Consider the following 16,944-nt stretch of genomic DNA (forward strand, 5'->3'; position numbering starts at 1 on the left):
CTAGCTTTAATTGTAAAGAACACCTCGCTGGCCTCCCAGCACCCACTTTAAATGGGTAATCAGTAGATCAGGAGCTGCACTGCAGATCAGCATGGGAAATTTGTTGTGAAACAAATTATAATACATCATCATATTTTTTCCAGGCACTAACAAGACCAGCACAGACTAGTAGCACAGCCTCCAAAAATGTAAACATTTTGCCTCCCATGGAATCAGGATTTCAGAGCCAATTACACTGAGGCCTTCCTGCCTGATTCCGTGGACCTGGTATGCTGCCAATGAAGGCAGCTTCCTGGGCATAACATCAGAAATGGGTTAAAGCAGGTATCTTAAATTTAATGGAACTAGAGCATACCAGCATAAGGTTAACAAATACAGTTTTTGTGAACCTTCTCTGACATATATTCCATTAAAGAAAAGCATGTTCACATTTTACTGTTGGATTTAGAAACACAAATGAAATATGGCAGAAACAAACTGAAAGAGAAAGCAAAATAAAAAGGCACTGAGTAAAGATGTACTATGAATCAACAGGAAAGAGATGATTGCAGAAATATGGACAAGATTAGAAGCAGATGAGAATAACAGGAATTTTCAACAGAAAATTTGGATTTAGTGCATGCAGACTAAATGAATGGATTGGTGATTAAATCATAGAAATCAATTGCCAGCTAGTAGATTAAATTTCAGCTTTTATGCTTTGTAACTCAGCAATAAATGGATTATGAAATGAAGAGGTATAGGACTGAGTAAGTTCTACCATGTTTGAGTACCATTTGAAAATTTAGTTCTCCTTCAAGTTGGGAGGTATACACGTGCTTGGGTTTGAATCACATAAATATCAGGAATTTTTAAATTCAAATATGTATCACCTCACAAGATCTTGGCCCGGAAATTGCGATGAGTGGCAAACAAACATCGTCTACCGCTCATTGGTTATAAACTCACCCACAAACTAGTATCAGTAATGGTGGCCATGAAACTACCGGATTGTCGTAAAAGCCCATCTGGTTCACTAATGCAGGAACTTCCTCTAATGGTGAGCTGCAAAAAGTGCAGCGTCCTTTCCCGGGCTTCTTTGAGCTGTGAGAGCGGGGATAGGATCTCTCACTTCCCTCAACCAATCGCTTGAAGTATCCTTGACAAGCCGTGCAGTCAGAACCAGGAAGTGAAAGCTACAACAGTAAATTCAATGTAAAATCCAGATGTGATTTAAGCTAAGGGACTATAAACTAATCTATCAACTTTTAAAACTTACATTAAAAAAAATTAAGTAATTATTAATTATTTCAAATTCAAGCTAAATCCATTTACTAAATTTAATCTAGACCTCAAGTGATTCTATTAGTCCTAGAAATAAACTACTGATAAATAATTAACAAATAAAAATTAGACATGGCAGTACAGGATGTGTGTCGGGGCTGCAATATGTGGGCGTTTGTGGGCAGCGAGACTGTCCCAGATTGCCACATCTGCAGTAAATGTCTCTGGTTTGTGACACTGGAGCTCAAAGTCTTTGAGCTGGAGTGCGACTTAGAGACACTCTGACACATAAGGGAGGGGGATGTTAGTCAGCATATTAGTGGGAACCTAGGAGAGGCAGAGAAAGGAGGGCCTGCAAACGCTGGTCCTATCCAACAGGTACGAGTTAGTTGATACCTGTGAGGATAAGGATGAAGACTACAGGGAGGATGCCCACAATGCTAACCATGGCACGTGGAACATGAGGCAGTCAAAGAAGGGGAGGATCAGGAGAGAAAGGTTGTAGCCATAGGGGATTCTAAAATCAGGGGGCTAGATAGTGTCCTCTGCAATTGCGACCGAGAGTTCAGGAGGGTGTGTTGCCTATCTGGTGCAAAAGTAAAGGACATCTCGGAGCAACTAGAAAGGAACTTGGAAAGGGAAGGGAGGATCCAGTTGATGTGGTCCATGCCGGCACCAATGACATAAGAAAGAACAAGGAAGAGATCCTGTTAAGGGAATAACAAAAGCTAATAACCAAATTAAAAAGCAGGACCTGACAGGTGGTAATCTGAGGATTACTACCCGAGCCACGTGCTGATTGGCATAGGGATAGGCAGATCAGAACAATGAATGCATGGCTGAAAGAGTGGTATGAGAAGGAGGGGTTCCATTTCATGGGACACTGGCACCAGTACTGAGACAGAAAGGAGCTGTGCCGCTGGAACTGACTCCTCCTGAACCGGAATTAGACCAGAATCCTAGCGGAAAGGATAAATAGGGTGGTGGATAAGGCTTTAAACTAGCAAGATGGGGGAGGGATCAGGTAGCAATAACAAAAGCCTAAAGATAAAAGAAACAGGTGATCAATGTAAAGGTCAGTCCAGGGTAAGGAATAAAGATAATATAAACGGTCAAGGAACAAATACAATTCTAAAATAGAAATATAAAAAGACTGTTAAAAATAAAGAAAAAGGAATAACTATTAAAGACGAATTAAACTGCCTGTACAGCAACGTATACAGCATCCAAAATAAAACGGGGGAACTAGAGGCAATAATCCGTCGTGAGGATCCAGATGTAGTAGGACTAACTGAGATATGGCTACATAAAGAACAGGACTGGCAACTAAATATTGCAGGTTATAACATAATCGGAAAGGATAGGGAAGGAAGAAAGAAAGTGGAGTTGCTGTACTAATTAGAGATAACATAATGGCAGTAGAGAAAAGGGACATAATTAACAGAAGGATAGAAACAGAATCCATATGGATTGAAATAAAAGATCAATCACGCTAATAGGGATATACTACAGACCACCTAATAGTGGAAAGGAGGTGGAGGAAGAAATATGTAAGCAAATATGTGAAATGAGTAAAGGACATAGAATAATAATCATGGAAGATTTTAACTACCCCCAAATAAACTGGCAAGAAGGTAAAGGGGTACAGGGAATGGAGTTTATACAATGTGTGCAGGACTCCTTTCTTACCCAGTATGTAAAAAGCCCAATAAGAGAGGAAGCACTGTTGGATCTAGTAATGGGAAATGAACCAGAACAGATAAGAGAAGCATAGGGAAATAGCTAGGCAATAGTGATCACAACATAATAAGGTTTAAGATAATGATTGAAAAGGACATAAGTAAGACAAAGAACAAAGTAATAAATTAGAAAAAGGATGAATTAAGGGGAAGAGAGTAGAACTAGGGAAAATAAACTGGAAAAGTTTACTGACGAACGAAAAAATAGAACAGCGGTGGAGAACATTTAAAACGGTGATCAATAGAGTTCAGGAGAAATATATCCCACTAAAAAGCAAGAACAGACTAGCATGGATGAATAAAGAAATAAGGGCAAAATTGAAACTAAAGAAAAAGGCACACACTAAGTACATAGACAACAATGAATAGGATGACAAAAGGGAATATTAAAAAGTTAGGAAAGAAATCAAAAAAACAATTAGGAAGTAAAAGAAAAACTACAAGATTAAATTATCAAGGAATATAAAAAGAAAAAGTAAAGTATTCTACAGACACATAAATAACAAAAGAAAAATCAGGATAGGGATAAGGCCACTAAGGGATACACACGATAAACTCACAGGCAATGACAGCGAAATGGCAGAAATATTAAATAATTACTTTGCTTCAGTATTTACCAGGGAGACTAACATGGTGGGCATGACAATAGAAGAAGAGATCAAAAAAGACATAACGACATTTAAGATAAAAACGGGGGAGATAATTGATACACTAATCAAACTTAGAGAGGATAAAACCCTTGGCCCGGATGGATTGCATCCGTGCATCTTGAAAGAAGTTAGGGAATGAGATAGCAGGGGCACTGTTACATATATATAAAAATACATTAGAAAAGGGAAGAGTGCCATAGGACTGGCAGACAGCTAATGTGATTCCTATATTTAAAAAGGGAGATAGAACAATTCTATGGAATTATAGACCAATCAGCTTAACTTCATTGGTTGGAAAGATAATGGAATCCTTACTCAAAGATGTAATAAAAAAATCTAGAAACTGAAAATATTATAAAGAATTGTCAGCATGGATTTCAAAAGGGAAGGTCATGCTTGACCAGCCTTATTGAATTCTTTGAAGAAGTAACAGAAAGGGTAGACAAGGGTAATGCAGTAGATGTAATATATTTGGATTTTCAAAAGGCCTTCAATAAGGTACCGCATCATAGACTCATGACTAAGGTCAGAGCATGTGGAGTCAGGGGACCCCAAGTAGCAGAATGGATAGCAAGCTGGCTACAAAACAGAAAAGAGAGTAGGGGTTAAAGGTAGTTACTCAGACTGGCAAAAGGTGGGAAGTGGTGTTCCCACAAGGATCAGTGCTGGGACCATTGTTGTTCACCATTTACATAAACGAATTGGATTCGCGAATCGGAAGTACAATTTCAAAATTTGCAGATGACACCAAATTGGGGGGTACAGTTAATACTGAGGAGCACTGCAACAAAATACAGGAAGACATTAATAAACTTGCAGAATGGGCATGTATTTGGCAAATGAACTTCAATATAGATAAGTATGAGGTAGTTCATTTTGGTAGGAAGAATAAGCAGGCAACTTGCTCCTTAGAAATTAAGAGTCTCAAGAGTAGAGAAGCAGAGGGATCCGGGGGTACAGATTTCACTAAATGATCACTAAATGTAGTGATGCAGGTTAATAAGGCCATTGGAAAAGTAAACAAAGCACTGGGGTTCATTTCCAGAGGGATAGAATTGAAAAGCAGGGAAGTTATGTTAAATTTGTATAGAACCTTGGTTAGACCACACTTGGTTCTGTGAACAGTTCTGGTCTCCATATTATAAGAAGGATGTAGAGACACTGGAGAATTGCAAAAAAGATTTACTAGGATGATACCAGAAATGAGAGATTTTAGCTATCAGGAAAAATTGAACAGGCTGGAGCTCAAGAGAAGACTGACGGGTGACCTGATAGAGATACTTAAGAGTATGAAAGGGTTTGATAGGGTAGACGTGGAGAAGATGTTTCCACTTGCGGGGGAGATTAGGACTAGGGACCATAAATATAAGATAGTCACTAATAAATTCAATAGGGAATTCAGGAGAAACTTCTTTACCCAGAGAGTGGTTAGAATGTGGAACTTGCTACCACAAGGAGTAGTTGAGGCAACTAGAATAGATGCATTTAGGGGGAAGCTAGATAAACACATGAGGGAGAAAGGAATAGACGGATATGTTGATGGGGTTAGATGAACATAAGAACATAAGAAATAGGAGCAGGCGTAGGCCATCTGGCCCCTCGAGCATGCTCCGCCATTTAACAAGATCATGGCTGATCTTCTACCTCAATGCCTTTTTCCTGCACTATCCCCATATCCCTTGATGCCTTTACTATCTAGAAATCTATTGATCTCTGTTTTGAATGTACTCAATGACTGAGCCTCCACAGCCCTCAGCAGTAGAGAATTCCAAAGATTCACCACCCTCTGAGTGAAGAAATTTCTCCTCATCTCAGTCCTAAATGGTCTATCCCTTATTCTGAGATTGTGACCCCTGGTTCTAGACTCCCCAGCCAGGGGAAACATCCTCTCTGCATCTACCCTGATGAGGCCTGTAAGAATTTTGTATGTTTCAATGAGATCACCTCTCATTCTTCTAAACTCTAGAGAATACAGCCCTAGTCTACTCAATCTCTCCTCTTACGACAATCCCACCATCCCAGGAACCAGTCTGGTGAACCTTTGTTGCACTCCTTCTATGGCAAGTATATCCTTTCTTAGGTAAGGAGTCCAAAATTGTACACATAACTCCAGGTGCGGTCTCACCAAGGCCCTATATAATTTCAGTAAGACATCTTTACTCCTGTACTCAAATCCTCTTATAATAAAGGCCAACATACCATTTGCTTGATGCACCTGCATGATAGCTTTCAGTGATTCATGTACAAGGACACCCAGGTCCTTTTGAACATCAACATTTCCCAATCTCTCACCATTTAAAAAATACTCTGCATTTCTGTTTTTCCTACCAAAGTGGATAACTTCACATTTTTCCACATTATATTTCATCTGCCATGTTTATGCCCAGTCACTTAGCCTGTCTATATCCCGTTGAAGCTTCTTTGCATCCTTCTCCCAGCACACGTTGCCACCTAGTTTTGTGTCATCAGCAAACTTGGAAACATTACATTTGGTCCCCTCATCCAAATCATTGATATAGATTGTGAATAGTTGGGGCCCAAGCACCAATCCCTGCGGTACCCCACTAGTCACAGTCTGCCAACCTGAAAAAGACCTGTTTATTCCTACTCTTTGCTTTTTGTCTGTTAACCAATTCTCAATCCATGCCAGTATATTACCCCCAGTTCCATGTGCTCTAACTTTGTTCACTAACCTCCTGCGTGGGACCTTATTAAAAGCCTTCTGAAAATCCAAATGCACCACATCCACTGGTTGTCCCTTAACTATTCTACGAGTTACATCCTCGAAGAACTCCAATAGGTTTGTCAAACATGATTTCCCTTTCATAAATCCATGTTGACTCTGCCAAATCCTATTATTGTTTTCTAAATGTCCTGTTATCACTTCCTTTGTAACAGATTCTAGCATTTTGCCTACTACTGATGTCAGGCTAACAGGTCTGTAGTTCTTTGTTTTCTCCCTCCTTCCTTTCTTAAATAGTGGGGTTACATTTGCTACCCTCCAATCTGCAAGAACCATTCCAGAATCTATAGCATTTTGGAAGATAATAACCAATGCATCCACTATCTCTATAGCCACCTGTTTCAACAACCCCAATGAAGAAGGATGGGCAGAGGCTCGTTTGGAGCATAAACACCAGTATAGACCTGTTGGACAGAATGGCCTGTTTCTGTGCTGTACATTCTATGTAATTCTATGTAAAAACAGATAGAGAATGCAAAATAAAGAGAGGGTAAGAAATATCGGATTAAAAGACAGATAAAAGAGACAGATAGAAAAAGTTGTACATTTTTAAAATTTTTTTATAAATGTCCAACAACAATTAAAATTGGAAGTAATGAGATTCCACATATTTAAACATTACCTTTCAGTGCCAGAAAGGTTATTTGGCAGTCATTAATACTTAACACGCTGTTAAAAGTTAGTTTAGACCTAAAAAACCCAGCGTACCTTTTTTATGGAGAGGTCAGTTTGTTTCCAGTTGGGCAGCAGAGCAAGTTTGCGCAGGTCCATTCATTCAGCTGGTGAGCTGTCCTTCCTGCACAGCTTTCGAATGAGCAGGGCAAATTGTAGAGCAATTTCTGGATTTCTGCATTTGACTGCGCATGTGCGCTCGCCGAAACTTGCTCTTCCATTTGCCCTGAAATAACGGTGAGCCTTGTTAGCATCACCATTATTTTATGAGCAATTTCCGGGCCCTTATGTGCAATAATCATCTTGCTTTCTCCCTCCACCCAACCCTCTGTGTTAAATGATCATGGATCATTTTTTTTTACTTATGCCTAACTAATGTTCATGTGTATGCCTTTCCCTATTTTCACAATTATTTTGTTTGCAATTATATTCTTCTCAATTTCACCAGTGTGGTAGATCCCTGACTTTGGTGTGCATGCTTTTACTGTTTTTTAGGATGTGCCAATCTGGAAGAGCTTGAAACTCCTAATTTCAGCCACGCCACCAAAAAAAAGATGGCATATGGAGGCTAGGCATTTCCATGTAGGGAGGGTGGGAAAATCTGAGGATGAGTCAATCATGGGAACTCTCACACATCTAGTAGATTACAGAGCAATATTGGCAGAGACCAGTCACTTATTCACTATGTAAATAATGCAAAGAGACATAAAGAACGAAAGTTACTATTCAATGAAGAAATGAAAATGGCTGCTAAAATCATAACAATTTCATAATCTGGATTCTGTCTCTAATTCTGAAGGAAACCTTTTACCAGAAAGTTACCATATAATGAAAGCTGAACATACTCAAAAGGCTCCAATAGACAGTTATGATTTCCTGAATATCTCAGACCAGGGTAATAAGGAATGTTGTTTTCTTTCAATCAGTAAACCTTGTTAGGAAGCTCTGACATTGATGCATTTCCAGCAGCAGGTGGGGCACTGTGAGGTTTTATCCCAGCTATTGGTCAAATAATGCTATCCTGCACACACAATAGTTAGCATAGCTCACATTCCCACCAGACAGTGGATGCAAGATAGCTGTCTTCTCTTGGCATACATTGATGGTGATTTCTCAAATTATGAGGAGCTGAAGGTTTCTTACTGTTGTCTCCAAGCAGCCTCTACAATTATAGGATACAATAGGTTTCTTTGCCTTCAGATTCATTTTGTATCACCGAAACTGATTCACCTTCGTGTGGCTTCCCACAAGACTTGCAGTTTCAAATTCTTCAATCTTTCCTTCAAACTACAACTGTTCAGGTCAAAAGCAGACGAGATATTTTTCCAAACTAAGAACCACACAAAGCAATTAGATAAGTCTAAAAAGTTTGTTCAGTCCTTTAGAAGAGTACTTCACTGATCCTACAAGGGGGCAAGCAACCTTGGACCTGGTCCTGTGTAATGAGCCAGGATTAATTAATAATGTCCTAGTTAAGGATCCCCTTGGAATGAGTGACCATAACATGGTTACATTCCATATCCAATTAGAGGGTGAGAAGGTTGGTTCTCAATCAAGCGTACTGAGCTTGAATAAAGGAGACTATGATGGTATGAGAGCGGAATTGATTAAAGTGGACTGGGAAAATAGTTTAAAGGGTAAGACGGTACATGAACAGTAGTGTTCATTTAAGGAGTTATTCTACAACTTTCAAAAAAAAATATTCCACTGAGGAAAAAAGGGTGTAAAAGAAATGAAGGCCATCCGTGGCTAAGTAAAGAAATTAAGGATAGTATCCGACTAAAAACAAGGACATATAAGGTAGCCAAACTTAGTGGGAGGATAGAAGATTGGGAAGTCTTCAAAAGACAGCAAAAAGTAACGAAAGGATTGATTAAGAAAGGGAAGATAGATTATGAAAATAAATTAGCAAAAAATATAAAAACAGATAGCAAGAGTTTCTACAGTTATATAAAAAGAAAAAGGGTGGCTAAGGCAAACGTAGGTCCCTTAGAGGATGAGACCGGGAAATTAATGGTGGGAAACATGGAGATGGCAAAAATGCTGAACAAATATTTTGTTTCAGTCTTTACGGTAGAGGACACTAAAAATATCCCAACACTGGACAAACAGGGGGCTCTAGGGGGCGAGGAGCTAAATACGATTAAAATCACTAAGGAATTGGTACTCAGTAAAATAATGGGACTCAAGGCGGATAAATCCCCTGGACCTGATGACTTACATCCCAGGGTCTTGAGGGAAGTGGCAGTAGGGATTGTGGATGCTTTGGTAATAATTTTCCAAAATTCTCTGGACTCGGCAAAGGTCCCGGCAGATTGGAAAACTGCTAATGTAACACCGTTATTTAAAAAGGGTATTAGGCAGAAGGCTGGAAATTATAGACCAGTTAGCCTAACATCTGTGGTGGGTAAAATTTTGGAGTCTATTATTAAGGAGACAGTAGCGGAACATTTGGATAAACATAATTTAATAGGACAAAGTCAGCATGGCTTTACGAAGGGGATGTCATGTCTGACAAATTTGCTTGAGTTCTTTGAGGATATAACGTACAGAGTGGATAAAGGGGAACCAGTGGATGTAGTGTATTTAGACTTCCAGAAGGCATTCGACAAGGTGCCACATAAAAGATTATTGCTCAAGATAAAGAATCACTGGATTGGGGATAATATTCTGGCATGGGTTGAGGATTGGTTATCTAACAGGAAGCAGAGAGTTGGGATAAATGGTACATCCTCGGACTGGCAACCAGTAGCCAGTGGTGTTCCGCAGGGGTCGGTGCTGGGTCCCCAACTCTTTACAATCTATATTAACGATTTGGAGGAGGGGACCGGGTGTAACATATCAAAGTTTGCAGATGATACAAAGATGGGAGGGAAAGTAGAGAGTGAGGAGGACATAAAAAACCTACAAGGGGATATAGACAGGCTGGGTGAGTGGGCGGAGATTTGGCAGATGCAATACAATATTGAAAAATGTGAGGTTATGCACTTTGGCAGGAAAAATCGGAGAGCAAGTTATTATCTTAATGGCGAGAAACTGGAAAGTACTGCAGTACAAAGGGATCTGGGGGTCCTAGTGCAAGAAAATCAAAAGGTTAGTATGCAGGTGCAGCAGGTGATCAAGAAGGCCAATGGAATGTTGGCTTTTATTGCTAGGGGGATAGAATATAAAAACAGGGAGGTATTGCTGCAGTTATATAAGGTATTAGTGAGACCGCACCTGGAATACTGTATACAGTTTTGGTCTCCATACTTAAGAAAAGACATACTTGCTCTCGAGGCAGTACAAAGAAGGTTCACTCGGTTAATCCCGGGGATGAGGGGGCGGACATATGAGGAGAGGTTGAGTAGATTGGGACTCTACTCATTGGAGTTCAGAAGAATGAGAGGCGATCTTATTGAAACATATAAGATTGTGAAGGGGCTTGATCGGGTGGATGCCGTAAGGATGTTCCCAAGGATGGGTGAAACTAGAACGAGGGGGCATAATCTTAGAATAAGGGGCTGCTCTTTCAAAACTGAGATGAGGAGAAACTTCTTCACTCAGAGGGTAGTAGGTCTGTGGAATTTGCTGCCCCAGGAAGCTGTGGAAGCTACATCATTAAATAAATTTAAAATAGAAATAGACAGTTTCCTAGAAGTAAAGGGAATTAGGGGTTACGGGGAGCGGGCAGGAAATTGGACATGATTTTAGATTTGAGGTTAGGACCAGATCAGCCATGATCTTATTGAATGGCGGAGCAGGGTCGAGGGGCCGATTGGCCTACTCCTGCTCCTATTTCTTATGTTCACTGTATAATGCACAGATGCCACAATATGGCTTTTGGATATTCCCTCTAGTTCCAAACTCAGTCTGGGAATCATTTCAACAGAATGCAAAATACAGGTTCTCAAACCAGTCAATCAAAGCCAAAATGACTTGAAAAGGCACTTAAGAAAAAAATCTCTTTCTTCTTCAGAAGAACAACAGGTGTATATCTCATGTTCTCCTCTTGAGAATGATCTGAGAGGTGCTGGTTGCTTTTAAGTGGTGCCAGAGACGTCCACTTTACCGCCTCCCCAAAAAGGCGTGCAGCCAATAAATAGTGCAGGTAACACTGGCTTCAAGCCTGAATCATTATAATGAACTGTCAGCACCACTTTCAAGTGGTCCCTGGGACCATGTGAACAGGCGTATACACAGTGCACCCCATCCCCTGCGCACCCGTTTTCAGGCGCAATCGAATTTCTAGGTCAGTGTGTCCTTGTTCAGTCATCCTTAGATGATTAGCTGATCAAAGCACTTCATTAATGTCAGCAGTCAAACTTCTTTGCAGGCTATAATTCAGTCTGAGGATTTGGTTTACATTGGACAGATTCTAGAACAATGTGGCATTGACTTTCTCCGAAAAAATTATCATTACTCAAACCCTACTCCAGGACTTGAAAGCATGTGGTCTAGGCTGATATTTCAGTGCAGTACCGAGGGAGTGCTGTGTTGTCAGAGGTGTTGTCTATCGATTGAGACACTAAACTGAGAACCAGTCCACCTACTCAGGTGGATGTAAAAGATCCCATGGCACTATTCAAAGAATAAGGGTTAGAATCATATAATTTTATAGCACAGAAGGAAACCGTTTGGCCTATTGTTTTTGTGCAAACTCTCTGAAAGAGCTATCTACTTAGTCCCATTTCCCTACCATTTCCACTTCCCTTCTAAAAGCTGTTAAGGATTCTGCTTCCACCACTGTTTCTAGTGGGACATTCCATGTCCTAACAATGCTCTGTGTAAATAAAAATGGATTCCTAACCTCTCCCTTTGTTGTTTTGGTGATTTCCTTAAATGTATGCCTTCTAATTATTGATTCATTGACCAGTGGAAATAGTTTTTTTTGATTTACTTTGTCATAACCCCTCAATTTTGAACACTTCAATCAGATCTCCTCTTAACCTTTGTTCTAATTAAAAGAGCCCCAGTTTCCCTAGTATATTATCATAACTAAAGCGTTTCATTCCTGGTATCATCTTAGTAAATCTCTTCTACACACTACTTCCTTAAAGTAAGACGCCCAAAACTGGACACAATATTCTAAATGTGGCTTAACCAGTAATTGTATAGGTTTAGCATTCCATCTTTGTTTCTGTACTCTAAAACCTTATTTATAAAACTTGAAATCCCATATGCTTTTTCATCTTTTCATCTCACTTTTAAAGATTTCTGTATCTAAACTCTTAAGTTACTCTACTCCTTTTAAAATTTTGCCATTTAATGTATATGTCCTCTCTTTATTCTTCCTCCTAAAATTGTATCATCTCACATTTCTCCACATTAAATTTTATCTCCCCAATCTACTAGCCTGTTTATGTCGCCTTAAGGCCACTTAGAGTCTCTTAGGCCGCTTCGAGTCTCTCGGAGTTGCTCCCTCTTCACACTTCAGCTCTGAAAAAATTCCCGGCCTTGGTGTTCTTTCCTTAACCAACACCACCAAAAAAAACAATTAACTAGTCAGATAGCTCATATATCATTTAAAAGACCCTTTTGTGCACAAATTGACTGTTGTGTTTATCTACATAACAACAGTGACTATACTTCAGAAGTAGTTCATTGGTCGTGAAGTGCTTTGGGACATCCTGAGGACATGATAAGTGTTTTCCAAAAATGCAAGTTACCTGTTTATTTACTCAAATTATTTCTACCCAAGATGTGATTCAAAACAGCTATTTTTCATAGAATCATAGAATGGTTACAGCATGGAAGGGAGCCATTCAGCCCGTCGAGTCCGTGCCGGCTCTTTGCAAGAACAGTCCAGCTAGTCCCACTCCTCTGTCCTTTCCCCGTAGCCCTGCATATTTTTTCCCTTCAAGTACTTATCCAATTCCCTTTTGAAAGCCACGATTGAATCTGCCTCCACCACCCCCTCAGGCAGTGCATTCCAGATCATAACCACTAGCTGCGTAAAAACATTTTTCCTCATATTGCCTTTGGTTCTTTTGCCAATCACCTTAAATCTATGTCCTCTGGTTCTTGACCCTTCCGCCAATGGGAACAGTTTCTATCTATTCTGTCTAGACCCTTCATGATTTTGAATACCTCTAGCAAATCTCCTCTCAGCCTTCTCTGCTCTAAGGAGAACAGCCCCAGCTTCTCCAGTCTATCCATGTAACTGAAGTCCTTCATCCCTGGAATCATTCTAGTAAATCTCTTCTGCACCCTATCTAAGGCCTTCACATCCTCCGAAAGTGCATTGCCCAGAACTGGATACAGTACTCCAGTTGTGGCTGAGCCAGCGTTTTATAAATATTTTATAAATATTTTTGCAGATATTTGGGTGCTTAGCAGATTTGGAGAAGATATGGGCATGAATCTGAAAGTTTTCCAGCTTTTAAGTACACACCATTCAAACCTTAGCTTGTATTTGTATGTGTGACTTCCTTCTGAGAACAAATATTACTGTGGTAAACAATATTTATTTATGGCTCTTGGTTCAAATTATGTCTCTTGTGCATACAGGGAAGTTATTACAAGTTAATTCAGGTGCCAAAGAGCATCTGTTTTTTGAAGCACCAAGAGGGAGAAGACAAACAATTAGAAGTACAGAGGTATGAAATTCATCAACTGTGCAGTATAAGTTACATATTTTTATACGGAATTCAAGATCAGCAAAAATAGTTTTTCCATATGTTCACATTTTGTGTGAGTGAAAATGTTATTTGAGACTGGCAGGGGTCTCCCAATGAAATTTTAAAATCTAATGTTTAGCTATGAAAATAATCTTACTAAGGTATTTTAAATAATTGCTAAAATACACAACAGCTTTGATTATAACCATTTAAGTACTGCAGAAATATTTCTCCACCAGTATAAAAAAATAAATAATTGTTTGCTCTGAGAATACTACGAATTAAGAAATATTCTACGGTTGTGTTCATTTCTCATACTCCTTTCGACACTCAACTTCAGAAATTTGCCAAACATCAATTTATATGAAAAAAGTAGAATATTCAGAAAAGGTCATTTAGTATTCAAAGGGTTATCTAGAGTCATTAAAGTTATCTGACTACCAATTAATTTTATTTTTATTTAAAATATTTGCATTAGTCTCCATCTTGCCACCTCCCTCCCTTTTTTCAAAAGCCTTCTAAAATCCCTTCTTTTTGATGGTGCCTGTGCCCCCATTCATTTCTCCTTGTTCATCTGCCTCAGTGTTCACTTTTTTTCTGCCCTGTAAAGCACTCTGATGTTTATATTTATACGAGGAACTTTGTAAAAATGTAAATTATTACAGTTTTATCACCTATTTGTCATTTCACTGATCGTGGGCAAAATTTGCAAGTTAAGACAAATGCTGTACTGTATAAGAGACATGAGAGCTAGGTTTTCTGATTTACCACGCTTTTCCGAATGGTACCTGAGTGAGTGGGAGTAAAAAATGTGGCATGGGGTCTGTTCCACCAACTCCCTGGCCCCCACCACCACTTCAGGGATTTTCTGCCGGAAGTGAGGGCAGATTAAACAGGCATATTCAAATGATAGGTTAACGACGGGAATATATTATCTGACATATTTATTCTCTGCCGTTAGCACCTTATCAACTCTGGATGTCAGGAGTGCTGTTGCATTTCTGGTATCCAAAGTTGCTAAGGAGATGGGGAAGGGATTTAAAAATGAAACGACAACCTCTAGAACAATTGTTCACACTAAGCAACACAAGAGATTTGAAACTGTAAAGAAACATTGTTTCCTTCAGCTGGCATCACCAGCAATGCTGCGCTGCGACAAGCAGCACTATGATTTCCCTCTACCACCCCACCCCCCCGCCCAAAACCTGAAGTTGCCAACCTGACAGCACCAGAAGTGTCACCATGAGTCCACCACAAACATATAAATGAGCTGCGCCAGTCGATCTGCCAGAGTCAAAGAGATAGGCAGACGCAAAAGGCTGCAATTCCCACTGGATCAGAAGATCTAGGCCCGAGTTTCTGAACATTTATCTTTTCCGCCTAAGCATACAACCATTCTGATCTGGAAATTTTTCTAAATTGAACTCTATATGATTGAAGACTCCACTTTAACCTTCACACAAGTCTATTTATACGGATATAATCCCACATTTACAATTTTATAAAATAATTAACTGATCTTGCTTAGGTTATACCACAACACAATCCAATTTTCCACAGACTTAGCAATGCTTTTCAGTTACTGAGGTTCTTTTTCCCTAACCAAGGTGATAACGACCTTGCAACATTATGACATAATCATATATATTTTACAAACATTCGGAAAGTTCTGCCAATAATTAGTAGCCATCTTCAAATAAACTGCAGTGAAGCCAACTTAAGGTAACTCTGACATGATCACATTCTGTTTATAACTTTTCCTTCTGTTAAGCTATTTAAAGTCACCAGCTAAAAACTATGGTTAAGTTTATTTTATAAAACCAAACTTAGAAATTCATAATAATAGTCAAATCTGTGCTGTGTCTTATTAATTGGATTTTTAATTTGGAACTTTGTAGTTGTAAATTAAGTCGCTTTTTAGCAGGAAGGAGAAAAAAGTTTACTGTTGTTTCGCTAATATTTAAGTTACTATGATGACGTTAAAAGGCTTAGGCCCTGAAATTAATGGGGAGCCATGGAGGGTGCAGGGCAGTGCATAATAGGATGAGGAACTCGGCAAGGCTGGCTAAATGGACAGCCTGGCTGGCGGGTAGGAGAGAAAATTAGCAGCAGAAAGCCACAGCCATGGGGAGGTTTCCTGGCACTCAGAAGGGAGCATCAGCTCCAGGGTCGCAATCGGGAGGAGGGGAAGCTCGTGATCGGCAGGAGGGGGCGGAGGCTCGCGATCTAGAGGGGGAAGCTCGCGATTGGGAGTGGGGGAGATTGGAGATCAGGAGGGTTTGGGAGGCTGGCAATCGGGGCCGGGGGTGGAGGGGTGGGGGGGGTGCGGTGGTGGGAAGCAGAAGGCTCTGCGCAGGGATCAGGCGGGGTGGGGGGGGGCCTTGCCGCGATCAAAGCTGGGAGGGGTGGCGCTTTGCCGCAATCGGGGCCAGGGGGGATTTGTCTACGATTGGGGCTGGGAGGGGATTTGTCCACAGTTGGGGCCGGGGGCTGGGGGGGGTCTGCCTGCGATCGGGGCTGGGGCTGGGGGAGGCTGCCCGCAATTGGGGCCGGGGCTGGGGGGAGGGTCTTATCGCGATCAGGGGGAGCGGGGTGGGGGAGTAGCCTGGTTGAAGGGAGGCCCAAGACTTCCTTGTGAGGCCCAGAGGAGCACTCCTAGACTACAAGAAAACCTGATAAAATAAATTTTAAACTTACCTGCTGGGCCTAATCTGGCCCAGGATCCAGCTCCCGGCAGGTTTTGCCTGGCAGGGGAGCCAAAACTGCCCCTCCCCCGCTTCCCCACTCAGACCTCTGATTGATATTGCAGATCGAGTCTTGATGACATCATTGGACCCGATCTGTATATTTAAAACAGGACCCCACTTCCTTCTTGCAAGTGTCCTGTTCACTTGCTCAAAAGAGCAGGTTAATATGGGGACACATCGGGAAGGAAGCGGGATTGATGGGGGTAACTGACATTGGATATTTTAACTTCCCACCACACCCCGCCCAGTTTCTGCCAGGGGGGGCAGTTAAAATTGGGGCCTTAGTGTCTAGCCACTAACACCTTGTTTTCACACACAAAAATTCTAGTGCGATACTCATGAGCAGCCAATGAATGTCTTCAAAATGTTTCCACACCGCCTGAGGAAGGGGAAAGCCCCCGAAAGCTTGTGGGATTAAAAATAAAATCGTTGGACTATAACTTGGTGTTGTAAAATTGTTTACAATTCAAAATGCTCGACAGTAAAGTTTTATTCAGTGAACTATCAATCTTTCTTGGGATCACATACTTT

At 40.5% G+C, this 16,944-nt stretch overlaps 1 protein-coding gene across 1 annotated transcript in view; it reads left to right on the forward strand.

Annotated features, from left to right (window-relative positions):
- Nucleotides 1-16,944, forward strand: part of LOC137324570 (echinoderm microtubule-associated protein-like 6) — a 436,862-nt gene that overhangs the window by 284,730 nt on the left and 135,188 nt on the right. The window contains exon 26 of the mRNA XM_067989009.1: nucleotides 13,557-13,645. Within this exon, the coding sequence (XP_067845110.1) occupies nucleotides 13,557-13,645 (89 nt within the window). The remainder of the gene's footprint in view (nucleotides 1-13,556; nucleotides 13,646-16,944) is intronic.

This window comes from Heptranchias perlo, chromosome 8 (genome assembly GCF_035084215.1).
Source record: "Heptranchias perlo isolate sHepPer1 chromosome 8, sHepPer1.hap1, whole genome shotgun sequence".
In the NCBI taxonomy this organism is placed as follows: Eukaryota; Metazoa; Chordata; class Chondrichthyes; order Hexanchiformes; family Hexanchidae; genus Heptranchias; species Heptranchias perlo.